The sequence below is a fragment of the Phoenix dactylifera genome, chromosome 9 (genome assembly GCF_051530095.1).
Source record: "Phoenix dactylifera cultivar Ajwa chromosome 9, Ajwa_hap1_PhDact_Kaust_v1.1, whole genome shotgun sequence".
Classification (NCBI taxonomy): Eukaryota; Viridiplantae; Streptophyta; class Magnoliopsida; order Arecales; family Arecaceae; genus Phoenix; species Phoenix dactylifera.
Window position 1 is genome coordinate 20,472,084 of NC_143198.1, and position 20,603 is coordinate 20,492,686.

General features: G+C 52.9%; 1 protein-coding gene across 2 annotated transcripts in view; it reads left to right on the forward strand.

Annotated features, from left to right (window-relative positions):
* The first annotated feature begins 1,112 nt into the window (after positions 1-1,112).
* LOC120112559 (putative protein phosphatase 2C 58) overlaps positions 1,113-20,603 on the forward strand; it is a 36,402-nt gene continuing 16,911 nt past the window's right edge. Inside the window, exons 1-5 of one of the 2 annotated variants that reach the window (XM_039132139.3) lie at positions 1,113-1,226; positions 2,146-2,372; positions 2,506-2,788; positions 9,523-9,677; positions 10,185-10,322. In XM_039132139.3, the coding sequence (XP_038988067.3) occupies positions 1,217-1,226; positions 2,146-2,372; positions 2,506-2,788; positions 9,523-9,677; positions 10,185-10,322 (813 nt within the window). In that variant the 5' untranslated portion in view covers positions 1,113-1,216. Of the gene's footprint in view, positions 1,227-2,145; positions 2,373-2,505; positions 2,789-2,955; positions 3,480-9,522; positions 9,678-10,184; positions 10,323-20,603 lie in introns of those variants that run through there. The other variant, XM_089925387.1, reaches the window with a different exon arrangement.

Sequence of the window (20,603 nt, forward strand, 5' to 3'; positions counted from 1 at the left end):
GATCAACTCTAGAGCCCTATCGTAAAAGAAGATCCTCGAACATCTTCAAGCTAAAACATAAGTTAAGAACCAAGCATCCAATCACTTGAAGGCACTTCTCTTTTCTTTATTTTCTTTTTGTTTTTGGGATGTCACTTGAAGGCACTTGAAAAAAAAAAAGTCAAGCTCATTAAATAACAATAGTCATACTTTAAATACTATTGATCAAAGACAATAGCAATGGTAGTAGTTAACAATAATAATCAGAATATAAGCTTTGCTATAATCTAAAGTCATTGGGTGTTAATATCAGTGATCTGGGTTCGAATCTCATCTTACCTAATTTCAACCAGGCTTTCAGCCATTCTAGTTCCTTTTTTTTTTTTTTTTTTGAAAAAAAAACTCTACTGTATTATAAATCAAACTTTTTTGGTAATTCAACAGCTATACACCTTTTTGAGAGTATTTTTGCGGCCGTAACTTTTATGTTGCATGCAACCATCTTCTCTTAGCTTTTCCTTCTCTCTTTGCATAAGAGACAAGCAAGAGAACTCCAAGTGGATCCCATTTATCATGTAAAATGGATCCTCAAAAGTTCTAATTTTGATATTATAATATCATGAAATTTGCTCTTCTTGTGTATCCTTTGTGACCCGTGCTAGTAACAAAGCAATGTCGACATGAATAATAGCAACCACAACATAATGAGGTAAAACAATATATTTCCATCTATTAGTTTCTACTACCATTCAGATAAAACAATCTATTTCCTTCTGTTAATTTTCACTACATCTAATGTTGATCAAGTCATGACTAATATCTCTTACTCTCCTTCATACACACAAAGATGCCTAATTTTCTTTTATTTAGGTCCGGGTTTCATAACCTCGGACCAGAATGGCTTGTGTCTTGGTTTGGCCTGAGCCTCAGCTTTTCTAGGCCAGGCTTCAGGTTGGATATATAGCCGACCTTTCACAATCCAAGTTAAGGACGAGACAGTGTCACCAAACAGTAGACAGCAGGTGTAGCCAAAACATTGGGACACGCTACGTAAAGTTGGGTACGTGTCGAAGACCTCGGGCATCCATAATTGAAGGGGGGGGGGGGGGGGGGGGGTGGGGACGGTGCCGAGCTTTTAGCCCATCTCCCCCATCTATCGCCAGAAACTATCAGGTACTGTAGCCAAAATAACCATATCTCGCTATCTGGAACACTGCAAAGACTCAACCAAAGAATCATGGAGGCAGGTCATTTCTCCACTGTTAATTACTCTAATTGTTCTAGTTTTCCATAGCTTCTTTGTGAATGTTTTTGCTGTCTTATGGCAGGTATGGTGATCCGTAAAATACACAACTTTCGACCAAGTACGATTTGATAAAATTTTGGCTCATGGCATGCACTTCTACTATAACTTAGTTGGACAAATTGTAAGAAAAGAAAAAGAAAATCACTATGTTTGACCTCGGAGGGTGACAAAAACCGCTGTCAGCATCTGAGAATACTCCGCATGGCGTACTCAACCGATCTCCATCGTGATTATGAAAGCTTCTTTGTTGGAGGATAACACGTAATTTGCTTTTTTTCTGAAGTATCTCCGGACAGCTAACAATATATTAAATTAGATGGCATCTCATGTAGTTAATTATACAGAAATTATTTTATGAAATTATACGGCTGATCTACTATTTTGATTTTTGAATATCTTGTTTTCTGATTTCCATGGATATATTTACAGTGGAATGATGTAACTCTTTTTCTGATGTACCAAAAGAAATAAAAAAGCTTTCTGATAGAAACTCTTGGTGGTCTCCATTCTCTTTAGTAACAAATTGAGACCAAGTATCTCGGTCATCTCAAGCTTATTATTATTTTTATTATTTCTGAGAAAGACCTATATATCGAAGATTTCTGCTATTATTAATTTAACTTTGAATTCTTTTTGAAAGTTTTGAAAGCTTTCCTAAATCTTCTCTTAGCGTTAATTTATCACCATGAGGCTACTAATTATGAGCCCAGGCTGGCTATTATTAATGTGGAACGTAGACTTAGTTCACTAGTGCTCTGCAAGTGTCCCATCATTTACTTCTGAACAGCTTTGGCACAAAAAGCCTCCACATTCTAACCTTTGATGTCTCTGTTTGGTGGCAACTCTGCATGATTCATCAGTATGCGACACTGGAAAAGGCAAGAGCAAATCATCTATTAGAAAGGTCACATATGGCTTCCACTTGGTCGAGGGAAAGCAAGGTCGTGCCATGGAAGACTACCATGCTGCTGAATTCAAGCAGGTGGATGGCTACGAAGTTGGCCTGTTTGCCATATTTGATGGCCATTCAGGTCAAGATGTTGCAAGTTACCTCCGTAACCATTTGTTCGACAATATCCTTCACGAAGTAAATTTAGTTTCCTCCTTTTCGCTCTCTTGTTCCCAAGGTTTATTGAACTATTCAAAGGAAGAAAATAAAAGGACAATTGGATACTTCATACTTTGTAAGAGATCTATGTTGTTGATCTTTTTGTGAACAGCCAGACTTTTGGACTGACACAATGAGTGCAATAAGAAGGACATATCATCGAACCGATCGTAAGATTTTGAAGAGGAAAGCAAATGATGTAAGGAGAAGGGGAGGTTCTACTGCAGTCACAGTGATACTGATCAATGGTGAGAAGCTGGTGGTTGCAAATATCGGCGATTCTCGTGCGGTCATATGCGAGGAAGGCGTTGCCAGACAATTATCAGTGGACCATGAACCACTAAAGGAGCGGCATGTAATAGAAAGCAAAGGTGGATTTGTCACTAATGAGATAGGTACCATATTGTTGCTCAATATTACGTTCAGATTTATGCATAAATCTTGCCTTGAAATTTGCTCAATATTACGTTCAGATCAGATTCATATACCATTTTCAACAATTATGTTTTCTTTCTTTTTATCAATTACTACACTTCTTTCTCATCTTTGAGTACTGTTACAGGGGAACTTAGCCACCATGCCCTACGTGACCGGCACGCGCGCCCAGGAAGACTACGGCTGCCCCTTGATCCAGCAATCCGACCTCGGGTCGGATATCTTCGGCTCCGCAGCCCGACCCCGAGTCGGCTGCCCCTTGATCCAGCAATCCGACCCCGAGTCGGCAATCTCTCGACAACAACAGACTGTTCCTCTGAGGCACGCCGCGGCCCCCCTGCTCCACTACTCCCTGCAACGGCCGTATCCGGCGCTGCCCCACGATCTCCTGTAACAGCCGTACAAAGCGGAGCTCCACTATGCCCTGCCATGGCTGTACCCAGCACTGCCCCACGACGCCCTGTAACGGCCATGTCAGTGGCAGCCCCATCGTGCCACACGATGACGAATCCCCGGAAAAACCCCCCAGCCTGATATATATGAGGCTGGGGGGAAGGGGGAGGGTAAGATATATCTTCCAGAGTATCATCTCACCTGCTACCTTCTCCTTCTCCTTCTCCTTCGATCTCCTCTGACTTGATCGTCGAGGGCCTCCACTACCCCGGTGGTGGTGCGAGGCTTGCTTGCAGGTTTCACGGCGGAGGGCGGAGCGCAACCAAAGCAACTCAAAGGGAACCCCGTTCACACCGCTGTGCCAATCGTTCTCGGTTTGGACCCCCAGCAACAGTTGGCGCTAGAAGGAGGGCCCGGATCTCAGAGCGATCGTAATGGCACGGCGAGGTGGTCGTGGAGCTTCCAATGCTTCCGGTCGCGGGGCCTCTCGGGCCACTGGCCGGGAGGCCGCTGCATCTCCAACACGCTCTCAGCAACACTCCACCGCCCCACCGCCCATTCAGATGGTCGAAGCCGCCCAGTTCGACCAGCTAACCCAGCAGGTTCGCACCCTCGCGGAGGCGGTGCAGAATCTGCAGGGTGCGATGTCTCGGGCGCCGCAGCGGGCTCAGGAGCCGCTGCTGCCTGAGCGTTCGCCTGTCCTCCTCAACCCGCGCTCCTTCCTCTCCCATGGGGAGGAGCGCCGGCGCGAGGAGGATTCTCGAGCACGGTCTATTCTGCCGGGACCTTCCCATCGGAGCTGCGCGGGGTACGAGAGGCGGGCCCGGGCGCGTTCCCAGACCCCCCAGTCCTCGAGGAACCCGCGCTCCAGTCGGTCCCCCACTCGCCGCTCCTTGTCTCCCACCCACCGGTCGCGCTCCCTGGACCGGCGGGTGGACGATCTCCACCGACAACTCCAGGTCCTGAAGGGCCATTCCAAAGATCCCTTCGCCGACTTAGAGATCTCCTCCCAGCCGGCGCTTGCCTCGAGGATCCTGCGGACCCCGAATCCCCCGGGGTTCAAAATGCCGGCGATCGAGCCCTATGACGGGGCGGCAGACCCGCGGGATCACGTCGAGAGTTTCAGGACCCTTATGCTCCTCCACGGAGCATCAGATCCCCTTCTCTGCAAGGCCTTCCCGGCAACCCTCCGTGGCCCGGCGAGGGCGTGGTTCGCCGGGCTGGAGGCTGACTCAATCCGGTCTTTCGACCAGTTCACTCGCCTCTTCATCACTCATTTCGCCGTCAGTAGCCGGCGGCGACTGGTCTCCGACTCCCTCTTTGATGTCCGGCAAAACGAGGGAGAAAGCCTGCGGGATTATCTTACCCGCTTCAACAGGGCTACGCTGGAGGTCCGGAACCTGAGTCAGGAGGTAGCTCTTTCAGCCCTGAAGCGTGGCTTCCGGAAGGGCAGGCTCACCTTCTCCCTGGACAAACGCCTGCCGCGGAGCTTCCCAGAGCTGTTGTCCCGGGCGAACCAGTATGCGGACGCCGAGGAGGCGGCCGCCCACCGGAGCAAGGAGGCTGCCGAGATCCCTCCAAAGCTTGGGAAGAAAAGGCGGAAAGAGGCACGCCAGAGGAGGAGCCCGACGCCCCAGCGTCGGCGCAGAAGCCCGTCGCCGGCGAAGAACTACGGCGCCCCACGCCCTCGTTCTCCGCCCCGACGTTTCAACCGGTACACCCCTCTCCTGACTCTCCGGGCCCAGATCCTTATGGAGATCAAGGGGCGGGAGGACCTCCCGGCCCCGAGACAGATACGAAGGATCCCTGGAAAGAGGCCCTCCCGGGCGTACTGTGAGTACCACCGAGACCACGGCCACGACACAGAGGACTGCTTCCAGCTTCGGGACGAGATCGAGGCCCTTATCCGTCAGGGGCGTCTCGGTCGATATGTGAGCGACCGACGTCCCCCCGCAGACCCGCGTCCGGTCGACCCGGCTCCTCCGGAGCCTCGGGAGCAGAATCGACCCGTTGCGGGCGTGATCCACACTATCACTGGGGGCTGCTCTCGGCCCGTGAGGAACGCAGGGGGCTCGACGGAAGCGTCAGGGACGGCCGTCGTAAAGAGGCAGAGGGTCGGCAATGTAATCACCTTTTCTGATGAGGATGTAAAGGGGGTTCAGACTCCCCACGATGACGCCATGGTGATCTCCCTCACTATGGCAAACTATGATGTAAGGCGTGTTCTTGTGGATAGTGGAAGCTCAGCTGATATTTTGTTTTACGAGGCCTTCCAAAAGATGAGCTTGTCCAGACAGTTGTTGCACAAAATGTCCACCCCCCTCGTAGGATTCACCGGTGACGCTGTCCCGGCGGAAGGTGTCGTTGAGCTGCCTGTGACTGCGGGCGTCGCACCCGCAGAAGCCACGGTGCGACTCGGGTTCTTGGTCGTCCGTGTTCCCTCGGCCTACAACGCTATCCTCGGGCGACCCGGGCTGAACGCCCTTCGCGCGGTGGTCTCCACGTACCACTTGCTCATGCGGTTCCCCACGGCGGTCGGGATCGGAGAGGTCCGAGGTGACCAACCGACCGCACGGCAATGTTTTCTAGCAACCCTCAAAGGGAAGAAGCCCGTGGAAGCCCTAAGCGTCGAGTCCCTTGATGCCAGAGACGAGGTGGCCTTGCGGCAGGGGGAGCCGGCCGAGGGTGTGGTCGAAGTCCCCCTCGAGGAAGGCCGCCCCGACCGGGCGGTCCGGGTCGGCGCCAATCTCGATCCGGGAGCTCGGGCCCGGTTGGTGGAATTCCTCCGAGCCAATACCGATGTATTTGCCTGGTCGGCGGCCGATGTACCTGGGATCGACCCGGAGGTCATTTCTCACGCCCTCAACGTCGACCCGACCCACCGACCAATAAAGCAGAAGAAGAGACACTGTGCCCCGGATCGGATCCGGGTGGTCGACCAGGAGGTAGACAAGCTCTTGGAGGCAGGATTCATAAGGGAGGTAAGCTACCCCGAGTGGCTGGCAAATGTTGTACTTGTCCGGAAGGCGAGCGGGAAGTGGAGGATGTGCGTCGACTATACCGACCTGAACAAGGCGTGCCCTAAGGATAGCTTTCCGCTTCCGCGAATAGACCAACTGGTCGACGCGACTTTCGGATATCAGCTGCTGTCTTTCATGGACGCCTTCTCCGGTTACAATCAGATAATGATGGCCCCATAGGACGAGGAGAAAACTGCCTTTATAACAGACCGGGGGCTGTACTGCTACAAGGTAATGCCCTTCGGTCTGAAGAATGCTGGCGCCACTTACCAGCGCCTCGTCAACAAAATCTTCAAAGAGCAAATCGGCCGGAACATGGAGGTGTACGTGGACGATATGCTGGTGAAGAGCCGCCATGCAGACCAGCACATCGCGGATTTGGATGAGACTTTCACCACCTTGCGGAAGTTTCGCATGAAGCTGAACCCAGCGAAGTGCGCCTTCGGCGCTTCGGCCGGGAGGTTCCTCGGTTTCATTGTCAACCAGCGGGGTATCGAAGCCAACCCGGACAAAATCAAGGCCATCCAAGGTATGTCCCCTCCGACCAAAGTAAAGGAGGTTCAGGAGCTCGCTGGAAGGGTCGCCGCGCTTGGACGATTTGTGGCAAAATCGGCCGAACGCTGCCAACCATTCTTCAAGGTGTTAAAACGCCCGAAAGACTTCCTCTGGACGGCCGAATGTCAAGCAGCATTCGACCAGCTCAAGGAATACCTGGCGTCTCCTCCCCTACTGTCCAAGCCGCAAGAAGGGGAGATGCTCTACCTCTATCTGGCGGTCTCCTCAACCGCGGTCAGTGCGGTGCTGGTTCGGGAAGAGGCAAAGCTCCAGAAGCCCGTGTACTACATCAGCCGGGTCCTACGGAATGCCGAGACGCGGTATACGAAGGCTGAGAAGATCGCCTTCGCGCTGCTGACCGCGACCAGGAGACTCCGCCCCTATTTCCAGGCCGCATCCGCCTCGAAGAGCGCGCGTATCGCGGCCGCTTAACTGACACTCCTTGCAAGCAGCAACTGGCGATCCGATTTCCCAGGTAACGCCTCAATTAGCATTTAATACCCTTCTGGTGTTCCCCAGGCGACGCTTGGAGAATAGGAGAAACACGATCGTAGCTGGCCACGGAGAAATCCCGTCGAGCGGCAAGCGACAGGCGCGTGGCCAACGAGCGGAATTTCCCGAGGCTCGGCCCTCGGATGCCAGGCTAACCCGATGATCATCTCGGGAGCAGACTAGCCTGAAGCCCCGACCGGTCGCCTCGGCTTGCGCTAGCCTTGGCCGACCAACGAGCGGAATTCCCCGAGGCTCGGCCCTCGGATGCCAGGCTAACCCGATGATCATCCCGGGAGTAGACTAGCCTGAAGCCCCGACCGGTCGCCTCGGCTTGCGCCAGCCTTGGCCGACCAACGAGCGGAATTCCCCGAGGCTCAGTCCTCGGATGCCAGGCTAACCCGATGATCATCCCGGGAGCAGACTAGCCTGAAGCCCCGACCGGTCGCCTCGGCTTGCGCCAGCCTTGGCCGACCAACGAGCGGAATTCCCCGAGGCTCGGCCCTCGGATGCCAGGCTAACCCGATGATCATCCCGGGAGCAGACTAGCCTGAAGCCCCGACCGGTCGCCTCGGCTTGCGCCAGCCTTGGCCGACCAACGAGCGGAATTCCCCGAGGCTCAGTCCTCGGATGCCAGGCTAACCCGATGATCATCCCGGGAGCAGACTAGCCTGAAGCCCCGACCGGTCGCCTCGGCTTGCGCCAGCCTTGGCCGACCAACGAGCGGAATTCTCCGAGGCTCGGTCCTCGGATGCCAGGCTAACCCGATGATCATCCCGGGAGCAGACTAGCCTGAAGCCCCGATCGGTCGCCTCGGCTTGCGCCAGCCTTGGCCGACCAACGAGCGGAATTCCCCGAGGCTCGGCCCTCGGATGCCAGGCTAACCCGATGATCATCCCGGGAGCAGACTAGCTTGAAGCCCCGACCGGTCACCTCGGCTTGCGCCAGCCTTGGCCGACCAACGAGCGGAATTCCCCGAGGCTCGGCCCTCGGATGCCAGGCTAACCCGATGATCATCCCGGGAGCAGACTAGCCTGAAGCCCCGACCGGTCGCCTCGGCTTGCGCCAGCCTTGGCCGACCAACGAGCGGAATTCTCCGAGGCTCAGTCCTCGGATGCCAGGCTAACCCGATGATCATCCCGGGAGCAGAATTTCCTGAAGCCCCGACCGGTCGCCTCGGCTTGCGCCAGCCTTGGCCGACCAATGAGCGGAATTTCCTGAGGAACTTCAAGAGTCAGGAGTCGGCGAGGCGCTACCGAGAGTTAAAAAGAGGAAGGATGTCCGCCGAAATCCGCAGACCGCCAGATCAGCGACAACTGCCATACGCCATAAAGAAGGCGGGAAGCTCGGAGCGCGCGCGCCTTTCCGAGGGATGGCGGCAATCTCGAAGCATCACTCCCTTCACCCGTTCCCCTCCTGGTTCCAAGCTCGGGAGTGGGGGGCTACTGTTACGGGGGAACTTAGCCACCATGCCCCACGTGACCGGCACGCGCACCCAGGAAGACTACGGCTGCCCCTTGATCCAGCAATCCGACCTCGGGTCGGATATCTTCGGCTCCGCAGCCCGACCCCGAGTCGGCTGCCCCTTGATCCAGCAATCCGACCTCGGGTCGGATATCTTCGGCTCCGCAGCCCGACCTCGAGTCGGCTGCCCCTTGATCCAGCAATCCGACCCCGAGTCGGCAATCTCTCGACAACAACAGACTGTTCCTCTGAGGCACGCCGCGGCCCCCTGCTCCACTACTCCCTGCAACGGCCGTATCCGGCGCTGCCCCACGATCTCCTGTAACAGCCGTACAAAGCGGAGCTCCACTATGCCCTGCCATGGCTGTACCCAGCGCTGCCCCACGACGCCCTGTAACGGCCATATCAGTGGCAGCCCCATCGTGTCACACGATGACGAATCCCCGGAAAAACCCCCCAGCCTGATATATATGAGGCTGGGGGGGAAGGGGGAGGGTAAGATATATCTTCCAGAGTATCATCTCACCTGCTACCTTCTCCTTCTCCTTCTCCTTCGATCTCCTCTGACTTGATCGTCGGAGGGCCCCCACTACCCCGGTGGTGGTGCGAGGCTTGCTTGCAGGTTTCACGGCGGAGGGCGGAGCGCAACCAAAGCAACTCAAAGGGAACCCCGTTCACACCGCTGTGCCAATCGTTCTCGGTTTGGACCCCCAGCAACAAGTACATTCTTTTTACCAATTACCACACTTTTTTTTGTTCTCATCTTTGAGTAGGAAATGTGCCACGAGTCGACGGGCAACTGGCGATGTCAAGGTCATTTGGGGACAGGACCTTAAAGGAACATATCAGCTCGGATCCTGATGTTGTAATAGAGGATATAGATGAAGATGCCGAGTTCATTATTTTGGCTAGTGATGGTTTGTGGAAGGTAAGATGCAGCTATTGTTAATTGCCCAACAGTTCCATTTGGATAGCAACCTTTGGGTTCCTCATATGGCCCAAGAAATCTTTTCGTGGCACTCCACCATTAGTTTTCCAACAGAATATGGATGATGGGGTCCCTTCAGACATTGTTCGACACTATCAAATGGGCTTGTAGAGGGCAATAGGCGCCCTCCTGATGTTGTCCAATACTATTAAGTGGCTGTATAAAGGGCCACATAAAAACTAGTCATCCACAACACAAGGTAGACAAGAACATATAATTGGAGATGCACCATCTAAAAATCGAACCTGAAGCCACATGTGGCTAAGTGAGGAAATGCAATGTGACTAGCTAAGAAGATGATGCCATGATATACCACATTGTTGATGGTTTATCTATATATTAAATGCCCAGGCACAGCATCTTTTGCAGGAAACATTCTTATGATGTGCCTAGAGTTTACAAGAACCAATCTCCAAGGTAGTGATCCTTGGTGTTCTCTCTGTTCAGGTGATGTCCAACCAAGAGGCAGTGGACACGATCAAGGACATCAAGGATGCTCAGAGGGCAGCAATGGAGCTAATTGAGGAGGCACTTCCAAGGAAAAGCAAGGACGACATCTCCTGTATTGTTGTGCGCCTACACTAGGTACTCTTTTAAGTGCTCCTGGATTTGTTCTCTGAGTAGCTAGAGACAGTACTACTAAAATTTACTAGAATTCTAGTATGCATGTTATTCTGTATGAAAGTAGGAGAGAACTTGTTTAATATGCTGTGCTTGCTTTGATAATGTCGTTGTCGGCCAAGTTCTAAACACAGAAATTAAGCAGCTGTGATGAATGATATAAAGGCTCAAATGGTTCAGAATCTTTCGTTGTTAAGGACTTGATTAGCATCAAGCATGGTGAAAAGAGCTGAAAGGAAAAAGATAAAGCCGGCCAGTCCAGGATAACAATAACAAAGTAGGAAACTGAGGGCCAGTTTGTTGCTATTTTCAGACGACACTAATATATAATATGAGAACTTAACAGATCAGCTAGTCTATCTACGAATGATTACAAAAGATAATGACCACCAAAACTAAAAGCAGTACATTTTTTTTTCTTATAGTTTTAATAGTTGGACGGCCGTGGAATCATTCCTGACGTACAGCATCCGGTGATGGTACTCCAAAACTCCATCTGCTTTAATGTAAAGAAAAGGCCACGAAGACACCCCACTCGGATCTGTTGCGTATAAGAAAATAAGTAGGAGCTTCGTTTGCTTCATCACCCCTGCTTAATAATAATCCCCAACTCCTCACCAAAGAACAAACAACCCAATCAACCTATCCCCATCTCCAAAGACCCGAAGACTCCGTGTCCTTCCACCAAATCTTGTTCTTATCACTCTCCCACCTTCTTCATATATAGACCCCACAAGAGACAACGTCCGTGTTCCCTTGATGTAGATGTATATAACCTCAAAACACCTAGTAATATTCTTGCACCACCATGGAGAGAGCTCCCTTGGACATCTTTAGCGACACCGAGGTATCGTTCTCATGCATGGCCAGTGGCCAGCTTCAAAACTCTCCCACCGAACCACGCCTTTCAACCGATCCCAACTTCGAATTCCGTAGCTCCGGTCCATCGTCCCCGTCCCCAGCCGACGTCTTATTCTCCGACGGCCACCTCATGCCGCACTCGTACCCTATGAACAAACCCACCAAAACTAGCAGGAGCTCACCAACATCAAATGCTACTAGTAGGAGCAGCAGCGCTAGTAGTAGTTCTGGCAGTAGTGGCGGCAGTGCGCGGAGGTGTTTGAGGAAGAGCGGCGAGAGGGTGCCGGCGGCGGAGACAAAGCGAGTGTCGTTTCAGCTAAGTTCGGGGGTGGATGGCGGGTGGCAGTTGCCTGGGGCAAGCTTGGCCACGACAAGCTCTATAAGGAGTGGCTCGGGAAGGTATCGAGAGGTGGGTGGGCGAGGGGAGGCAAGAAACAGGAAGGAAGCAGGGAAGCAGCAAAGAGGTTTGTTTGGGTGCATCGTCTCGGCGTGCCGGGAGTGCCATGCGCTGGAGCCATCCAAGGTTGTGGATACTAATAACAATAAGATCATTGCAACCTAGATGAGGAATTTGTGTAAGCAAATCGTTATGGCTTCAACTCTCTCTTCTTGGACGAATATTAGCATGAAGAGTTGTATCTTGAAAATTCATAGTTTGAGTCTCTATATCAGTGGTTTTGTGTTGCCTAATTTTACCTTTAAGAGGTTAGCAAGGGATTGAATTGCGTGGTCCCTAGTATATTTCAAGGACCTAAAGCTTTCTAATTGCCTGTCATCATCCTGAGGGGTATATATATCTACAAATTTATAATTGGTGAATGTGTTGAATCAACCGAAATAATCATTAAAAGAGGTATGTGGTTGAGAGATTATGCCTTGACGAATTAGGAAAGGATTAGATGGCCACTTACATGCATGCCATTCTTAAGGTCCTGGAGCTTGCTACCTGTCTCTGTTCAACTTAAGGTGGGTCTCTGGAAACTTACAATAGATGAATATTTTGCAGCGTAAAGGGAACAAGATATATGTAGTCATTAAACGTACGTGGTTGAGAGAGAGAGAGAGATGCGAGCTGCAGGAGTCTGTCAGTGTAGCGTATGCGTACCTTGATAACCAGAAACGGACTTCTTGTTCCAAACGCGCGCACGCGTGCGCACAAAAAAGGACAGGATGTTTTCCAGCTTTGCCACGGACAGATGTGTAGCTTTCGCGAGGAAGAAGGATTCACCTTCCCTTCCACAAATCACCGCCGGGTTGTGTTGCTGGAAACTGGACCCGGGGGCGGCCGGTCCGCTGGGAAGGAGGAGTTCCGGCGAGAATTGACGGGCGGCGATCCGTCAACGGGAAGCGTCCTCCGCGAGTAGCCTGCAAAAAGCCGGTGGCCGGGGTTTTCGGCGCCGGCCCTCCAATGCCTAAATCAGAGGGGGCAAATATATTCAGAAGTAGGAGAGGGGAGCCAAAAAACCATCCTCCCTTCCGAGTCGTATTCCCCTTTTTATAGGGAGATATAAGATTACCTGTGATGTGACGGGGCGGAATTATCGTATGGTTGAGCATGTCGTCGGAATTAATGCACGATCGTATGTAATAATGGTTTGCCGTGTAAGATCAGGTCGGAGCCAGGAAGCTGTCATGACGGATCGGACGTAGCCGAGCTGAGTTGCCGTGAGAGCTTGAGGTCCGTAGATGACAGGAGCCGCGTGCATTAATTGTTGAGTGAGTCGAGGGTTTGCAGGGACCATGCTCGTTAATTGTTGAGTGAGCCGAGGGTCTGTAGGGACCATGCTCGTTAATTGTTGAGTGAGCCGAGGGTCTGCAGGGACCATGCTCATTAATGATTGAGTGAACCAGAAGTCTGTAGAGGTCATGCGCGTTAATTGTTAGCGGTGGTGACAGGATATGGCCTCTAGTTAAGCTTTAGAAAGACGTGACCGTGGTGGGTGAGTGGCGAGGTCGAGCTCCCGAGGTCGGCGAATTCTGAGGTCGTGCGCCTAGTCGGGCATTAGGCCGGGCGTCCGAGGTAGGGCGCTTAGACCGAAGTCGCGCGTCAGGTCGGTCGCCTTCAGTTCGGCCGCCCTCAGGTCGGGTGTCGGCAGTTGGTTTCCGGGCCTTGGAGCTGTTTGTTTTTCCCCCCAATACTACCCCCGACTTCCGAGTCCGAGCCGTTTGTGAGCTCGGGCGCGGAAAGTAGCTGCCTTAATTGCGTTGGGGGCCAGGGGGTCTTAAATGATTTCGGCGTTCCGCGCGTTTCGGGGTTTCTTTAATAAGAGGGGACGGGGCGACGCCCTATCGTCCTTCGAGGCTGCCTCGTGTGGCAGGCTCGTAATGGAGCTTTGAGATCCGATGGGACGCTGCAGGATTTTGCATTCGAAGCGTCTATCCGGGTTAAGTGTGCCGCCTCAACTTTCGGGGCCGACACGTGGCAGGATCTGGCCAGAGGGCGGGATTTAGTTTCGCCGATCTGGGCCGTTGGGGGGTCTATATAAACCCCTTGCTTTAGCCCTAAAAGGTCTTGCTTGGCCTTTACTGCTTTTTCTCTCGCTCGTTTTCTTTCTTTCTCCTTCGTCCGACCGAGTCTCCCCGGCGGCGTGCTAAGGCGATTTCCGGCAGCCGCCTCGTAGGTCTTTTTCCCACGTGGGCTCGGTGGTTCCCTTCTTCTTCCTCCTTATTTCTCATTTTCTTCTTTGCTTTCCTTCGGTTTTTTGTCTTTTCGGTCGTCCCTCTTCTTTTCTAGGATGGGTCGTGGTCCTGGTGAGGTCGGGTCTAACTTGACCGAAGAGGAACTAGACCCGGTCCGTTCTCGGTTCTTTTTCCGGCCCGGGTTTCATCTTGAGCCCGCAGGGTCGGAGGACCGGATAACGAGGCCCCCTCCGGGCCGGATCGGAGTGTACGTCGAGACGCTCTGGGCCGGCCTCCGGTTCCCCCTTCACGGGTTCGTGAATGAGCTGCTGGTGGAGTACCAGCTCGTCCCAGCTCAGCTCGCCCCGAACTCGTGGAGGACCATCATTGGGTTCGTATCCCTTTGTCTTGCGCACGGGATACCGACCCTGATAGGTGTTTTCCGCCGGTGCTTCTTGTTGAAGTCAAACTCGGCGGATAGGGAGTGGCTATATTTCGCCTTTCGAGGCGGGATGTCCCTCTTCCGAGGTGCCCCCTCCTCTATCCACGACTGGAAGGGGAGGTTTTTCTTTCTTGCTTCCGAGCTTTCGTGAGGGTTTGACCCGAGATGGGGGACTCCCCGGCTGAAGGCTCTCAACCGGCTCACCGATCTTTCGGCAGACGAGCAGAAGGCATTTGATGCCCTACGCAACCTCGGGGGCGACATCACTGTTACCGACCTCCTGAGCGAGGAGGCTTTGGTGAACGTCGGCCTAAGCTCGGCGCGCCCCGAGGGTAAGAGCGGTTGCATTGCTTCCTTTTTTTTGCTAGTCTTATTTGCTCTTCTCCTTTCCTTAATCATCGATTCTAATACTTAGAAAGATTCTCTCCTTTTCAGATGTTCCCGACATGGTGACAAGCAATACCGCGCTCTTCTCCCGTCTTAAGAGAAGGGCGGCCGAAGCTGGCGGGGCTCCTCCAGAGCCCAGGAAGAAGGCCAGGGCAGCCTCGACTTCCGCCCCTGCCGAGGCGAGGGGCTCGGGGGCCGGCCTTTCCAGACCTGTTCGGGTTGAAGTCCCGGTCTCCGAGCAGGCAAGCTCGGGCTCCAGAAGGGGGGCAGGCTCGGCGCCCCCAGCGTGCCTTGTACCCATTTCCCAGCGGCCGAACCGGCCGATCGTCCGCCTGCGGCGTTCAGGCCCCCAGCCAAGCGGGGGCGACGGGGTTCCGAGCTCGGACCGGTCGAGCTCGTCGAGGGCTGGAGGTCGCGCCGAGGGGGAGTCCGATGACTCGGAGTCCCCTATTCGCGAGGGCGGCTCGGCCCTCCATGACAGCGAGGTTGCGCGCGCAGTTTTTCGTCGCACGCTTCTTCCGGCCGATCGGGCCGAGTTCAGGTCCGTCGGCCTCTCCGAGTTGGTAGATCAGACCTACTGTAATGCTGCCCGGGTAAGTTACTTCTTTCTCTGGTCTTGGTTGTGTGTCATTTCCTTTGCCTTATCTTACCGCTTCTTTCCTTTTCTACAGCACCTCCACGAGATTGACAACCTGGTATTCATAGTCTCGGAGTGCCAGAATGAATCTCGGCGGTTCCAGAGGCAGGTGGAGACGGCCGAGAAGAGATAGGCCGATTCTGAGGCAGCGCGGGTGGAGGCCATCTCGCGGATGAGGGCCACCGAGGCCGAGCGACAATCGGCGCTCGACCAGCTGGCCGAAGAAAAGGCCGCGCACGCACTGGCGCGGTCCGAGTTGCGCGCCTCTGAGGCGCGTCTTGCCGAGGCCCATGCCGAAGCTACGGGCCTGAAGTATGAGGGCAGAGTTCTCTGCCTAAAGATCGAGCAGCTCGAAGTTCGAGAGAAAAAGGGCACTCGAGCGAGCTGACAGGGCTGTGGAGCTCTTCAAGGAGTCGGAAGAGTTCCGCGACGCGTTGGAGGAGGAGACCGTGGACAGGTTCCTCCGAGGCTTCGAGAATTTTCGGAGGCAGATGGCTCGGTACTGCCCCCAGCTCGACCTTTCGGAAATCCGTCCGAGGATGGGGATAGGCGCTAAGCCCGAGGACGAGGTTCCTGCAATTCTCGCACCTGAGGAGGAGCTTGCCGAGGCCGAAACTGATGTGGCCAATCAGGCGACGTCGGAGGCTCCCCCCGAAGAGGTTGCCGAGGGTGCTTTCGAAGCCACTGGCGAGGCTTCGGCGGAGGCCGCCGCGGAAGGTTCCAAGCCAGCGCCCGCTGAAGACCCTCGGATTATCACTATAGATGATCCGAAGGGCGATACCAACGCAGCCGCCGCCCCCTAGGACTTAGCTTTTCCTCCTTGTTTTTCCTTTTTGTAAGTAAGGTCGGCCTTCAAACTTGTTGTGTGGCCGATCCTCAATTTTGTACTTTAGCCTCCGGGCTCTTATTAACGAAAGAACTTTTCTTTTTATAAACTCATATCTACTTTTCCCTTCTCTGCGTAACGGATAGGCCTTATTTTAACCATTCGAGTCCATTCTCCCCTGGCGAATTCCCCTAAGTGTTGGAGCTCGGCTAAACTCATTGTTGCCCAAGGTGACAATCCAAGAGGGGGGGGGGGGGGTGAATTGGTTTCTTCTAAATTTTAGTGCTTTTAAAACTTTCTTAGTTAAATGCGATGGATGCTTTCTTAGGTTATTTGAGTGAGTTAAACTAATGCAAGAATAGAAAGTAAAGCAAGAGAAAATGAAAGCACAAACACAATCCAAACACAACAATATATAGTGGTTCGGTGCTCTCCTTAGCACCTACGTCCACTCCCCAAGCGTACCCTTGGGAATTCACTATAATCTTGCGGATTACAGTTGGATTGTTTTCCGGGCTCACAATCCAAAAACCTTGTTGGTTTTACGGGATCACCAACGAACCTATACACTTGGTTTTCCGGGCTCACCAAGAATCTTGTTGGTTTTGCGGGCTCACCAACGAACCTATACAACTTTGGTTTTCCGGGTTCACCAAAAACCTTTGTTGGTTTTGCGGGCTTACCAACGAACCTTTGTTGGTTTTGCGGGCTTACCAACGAACCTTTACAAAGTGTTTATACAAATGAAAAGAAAAGATTTAAACTCCTAGATGAGCATATAAAGCAATATGAACAACAAGAAGAGTTAGAAAGAAATTATCGCTTTGAAGTCGCTTTGCTCTTCTTGGTCAAGGAAGCTTTACTCTTCAATGGGGGAAGGAGCTCTTAATGCCTCTTTGAATCTGCTCAATCCCTTTCTTTGATTCTTGAATGAAGCTCTTGATGAAGCTTGTCTTGCTAGGGTTCTCTCTTGAATGCACTTGATGTATTTTCCCCAAAAGCTTGCTTCCTTTAATGAATACTCCCTCTTAAATACTTCTCCAACCTCCAAATAGTCCTTTCTGACCGTTGGATTGAAGAAACTAGCCGTTTATAGCCGTTGGGAGTCCAAAAAGCATTTCTGCACAACTAGCCGTTATGTTCAGCCCGTGTTTGGGTCGGCTCAACCTGTCCTTGGGTCGACCCAACTTGGCCTTGGGTCGACTCAAACATTCCTTGGGTCGACCCTCTCAGAGAACACAGAAACATGAATTTCAACCTTCCTTCACCTGGGTCGACCCAACCATTCTTTGGGTCGACTCAAAGTTCACTTGGGTCGACTCAACTTCTTCTTGGGTCGACCCTCTCAGTAATTCCAGAGAACCATTTTCTGTCTGTCTTTCTGTCTTGCCTTTGGGTCGACCCTCTCAGGGTTTGGGTCGACTCAAGCTTGGGTCGACTCAACCACTGTGTGGGTCGACCCTCTCAGTAAATCCAGAGAGCATTTTTCCTTTGCATTTTGAGGTTCTTTGGAGGTTGGGTCGACTCATGCCTACCTTGGGTCGACCCAACTCACTGTTCATTTGTGCTGTTTTTGCAGGAGTGTGCCAGATGATTCCTTTAAGTCCCGGGGTCGACCCAATCAACCTATGGGTCGACTCAATTCACACTTTGCTGCATTCTCAAGATTAGATCCATCCAAATGAACAAGACCATATATATATTTCCAATTAAGCAAATGTACTGAGAGCAATGAACTTATAAATGAAGTATCAATTTTAACTTATAGCATACTCTAAAGAATTGCTTGTTAATCATCAAAATAACACTATCATCCTCACTCATGGACTCAGGTTCGGGTTATGTGTGCCGAACCATCAAGCTTAGGTCCTATGAAGAACTTTTAGGCGCCGGGCCCAAATCTTAGAAAGATTCACTAAGTCTTCGAGCTCGGATTCAGAGTTTGCTAGGCCCTCGAGCCTGGCTCCCGAATTTCTAGGGCACCGAGCTCGGGCCTCGGACCCCAAGAGGGGTTTTGCTGGGCTTTCAGATTCATCTTCCGGAATGTTCGGCCGTAGGTTCGCGGAAAGTTTTGGGGTCGGTCTCCGAGGAGACCAAGAATCAAAGTTAAGTTGCCGCTGGGGCTTCCACGATAATTGGCCCCGAGCTCAGTCGAGGTACTGACAAGTGGAATGAAAATATACGGTGGGTGCCTTAGCGCTCCCGAGCTCGACCAGAGCATCAAAGGTCGAGGTCATCGCTACAAACGAACGTTGACTTTTCGATGTTTGGGTTTGGCTGGGCCCTCATTCAGGGTGGTTTGCGTGGGCTCTTGTGCCTTCGAAGTCGAGCACTCCATGTTGAAGCAAGCCGCTCCGCTCCTCGGCCAGCTTTCAAAGGCATTTTTTGGCCTGGGGTCCGCTTAGGGAACGCCAGCATGCTGGGAGACGTCACTGTTGTCGGGAATTTGCGTAGATGTCATTTTGCCTTTATCGTTAAATATTACGGAGGACCGCGAAGGTACTACTCCATCTTTCCGAAGTCGAGGGGGCTCGAGCTCGCTATCGATCTAGTAGTGATTCCCGAGGTCGAGGGAGTTTGGGACTCTACGGTCGACGCACGGTTCATCTCGACCTTAGTCGAGGTATGATGCGTAAGGTCGAGGGGTCCAAGAACGCACTGTCGACCTGCGATGCTTCCCGAAGTCGAGGAAGTTTGGGACTCTACGGTCGACATACGAGGCATTCCGACCTTAGTCGAGGGATCGTGCGCAAGGTCGAGGGGTCTGGGAATGCACTGTCGACCTGCGATGCTTTCCGAGGTCGAGAAAGTTTGGGACTCTACGGTCGACGCATGGGGCATCCCGACCTTAGCCGAGGGATCGTGTGCAAGGTCGAGGGGTCTGGGAACGCACTGTCGACCTGCAATGCTTCCCGAGGTCGAGGGAGTTTGGGACTCTACGATCGACGCATGGGGCATCCCGACCTTAGTCGAGGGATCGTGCGCAAGGTCGAGGGGACTGGGAACGCACTGTCGACCTGCGACGCTTTTCGAGGTCGAGGGAGTTTGGGACTCTATGGTCGACGCACGGGGCATCCCGACCTTAGTCGAGGGATCGTGCGCAAGGTCGAGGGGTCTGGGAACGTACTGTCGACCTGCGACGCTTTCCGAGATCGAGGAAGTTTGGGACTCTACGGTCGACGCACGGGGCATCCCGACCTTAGTCGAAGTTTTTGAGGAAGACCGGGACCGAGCTCGATGTCGACGCGGCGGGGGGTTCCAGGCTCTGCTGGGGCATTCGAGCTTAGTCGGGCGTCCGAGCTTAGTCGGGCATCCGAACTTGGTCGGGCATCCGAACTTGGTCGGGTTTCCTGAGATTCATGGACATCACGTTATCAGGAAGAATATGAAATGATTAGTGGAGAACCGCAGGTGAATTGTTATAAGTGGAGGGTGAGAGTTGTATTCCCTTTCGTCGACGACTCCCGAAGGGTCTATTGGTAGTACATCCAAAGGTTCTCGGAGTTCCAGCTCCGAGGGATGAAAGTTCCCTCAAGAGATTCCAATTTGTACACTCCAGGCCGCTGGACTCGTGTGACCCGGTAAGGTCCTTCCCAGTTTGGGGCTAGCTTCCCTTGCTCAGTCGGCTGGGAGGCTTCAGCTCTTCTGAGGACGAGATCCCCTACTTTGAAAAGCTTGAGCTTGACTTTGGAGTTGTAGTACTGGGCCGTTTTCTGCCGGTATCTCGCCATGCGGACTCGGGCGACTTTCCTTGTCTCTTCGACGAGGTCCAAGTTATTCTGAGCCGAGAAGAGTTGGAGTCGGTGTCGTAATGCTCCACTCTCAGGGAGGGGAGACCGACTTCCAGAGGAATAACAGCTTCCGTCCCGTATGCCAGGTTGAAAGGGGTCTCGCCTGTGGGTAGTCGGAACGTAGTCCGATAGGCCCAGAGAACGTTGTACAAGTCCTCGACCCACTGTCCTTTGGATCGATCGAGCCTGGCCTTGAGCCCCTGCAAAATGGTGCGATTCGTTACCTCGATTTCTCCATTCGTTTGGGGATGGGCGATCGAGGTTAATCGGTGGTCGATGCCGAGTTCGGAGCAGAATTCTCTAAAGCGAATGTTGTCGAACTGGCAGCCGTTGTCGGATATGAGGATGCGAGGAAGTCCAAATCTGCAGATGATCGACTTCCACACAAAGTCCCGCATCTTCTGCTCGGTGATCCGGGCCACTGGTTCGGCTTCGACCCACTTGGCGAAGTAGTCGATGGAGATGACCAGAAATTTTTTTTGTCTGATCGCCAGGAGAAATGGCCCCAGGATGTCGATTCTCCACTGGGTGAATGGCCAGGGGGCACCGATCGAGGTCAGCGGGGCCGAGGGTCGGCACTGAATATTGGCGTTTCGCTGACACCGGTCGCATTTTCGGACGAAGTCCATCGCGTCCTTTTGGAGTGTGGGCCAGAAGTATCCCTGGCGCAAAATTTTATGAG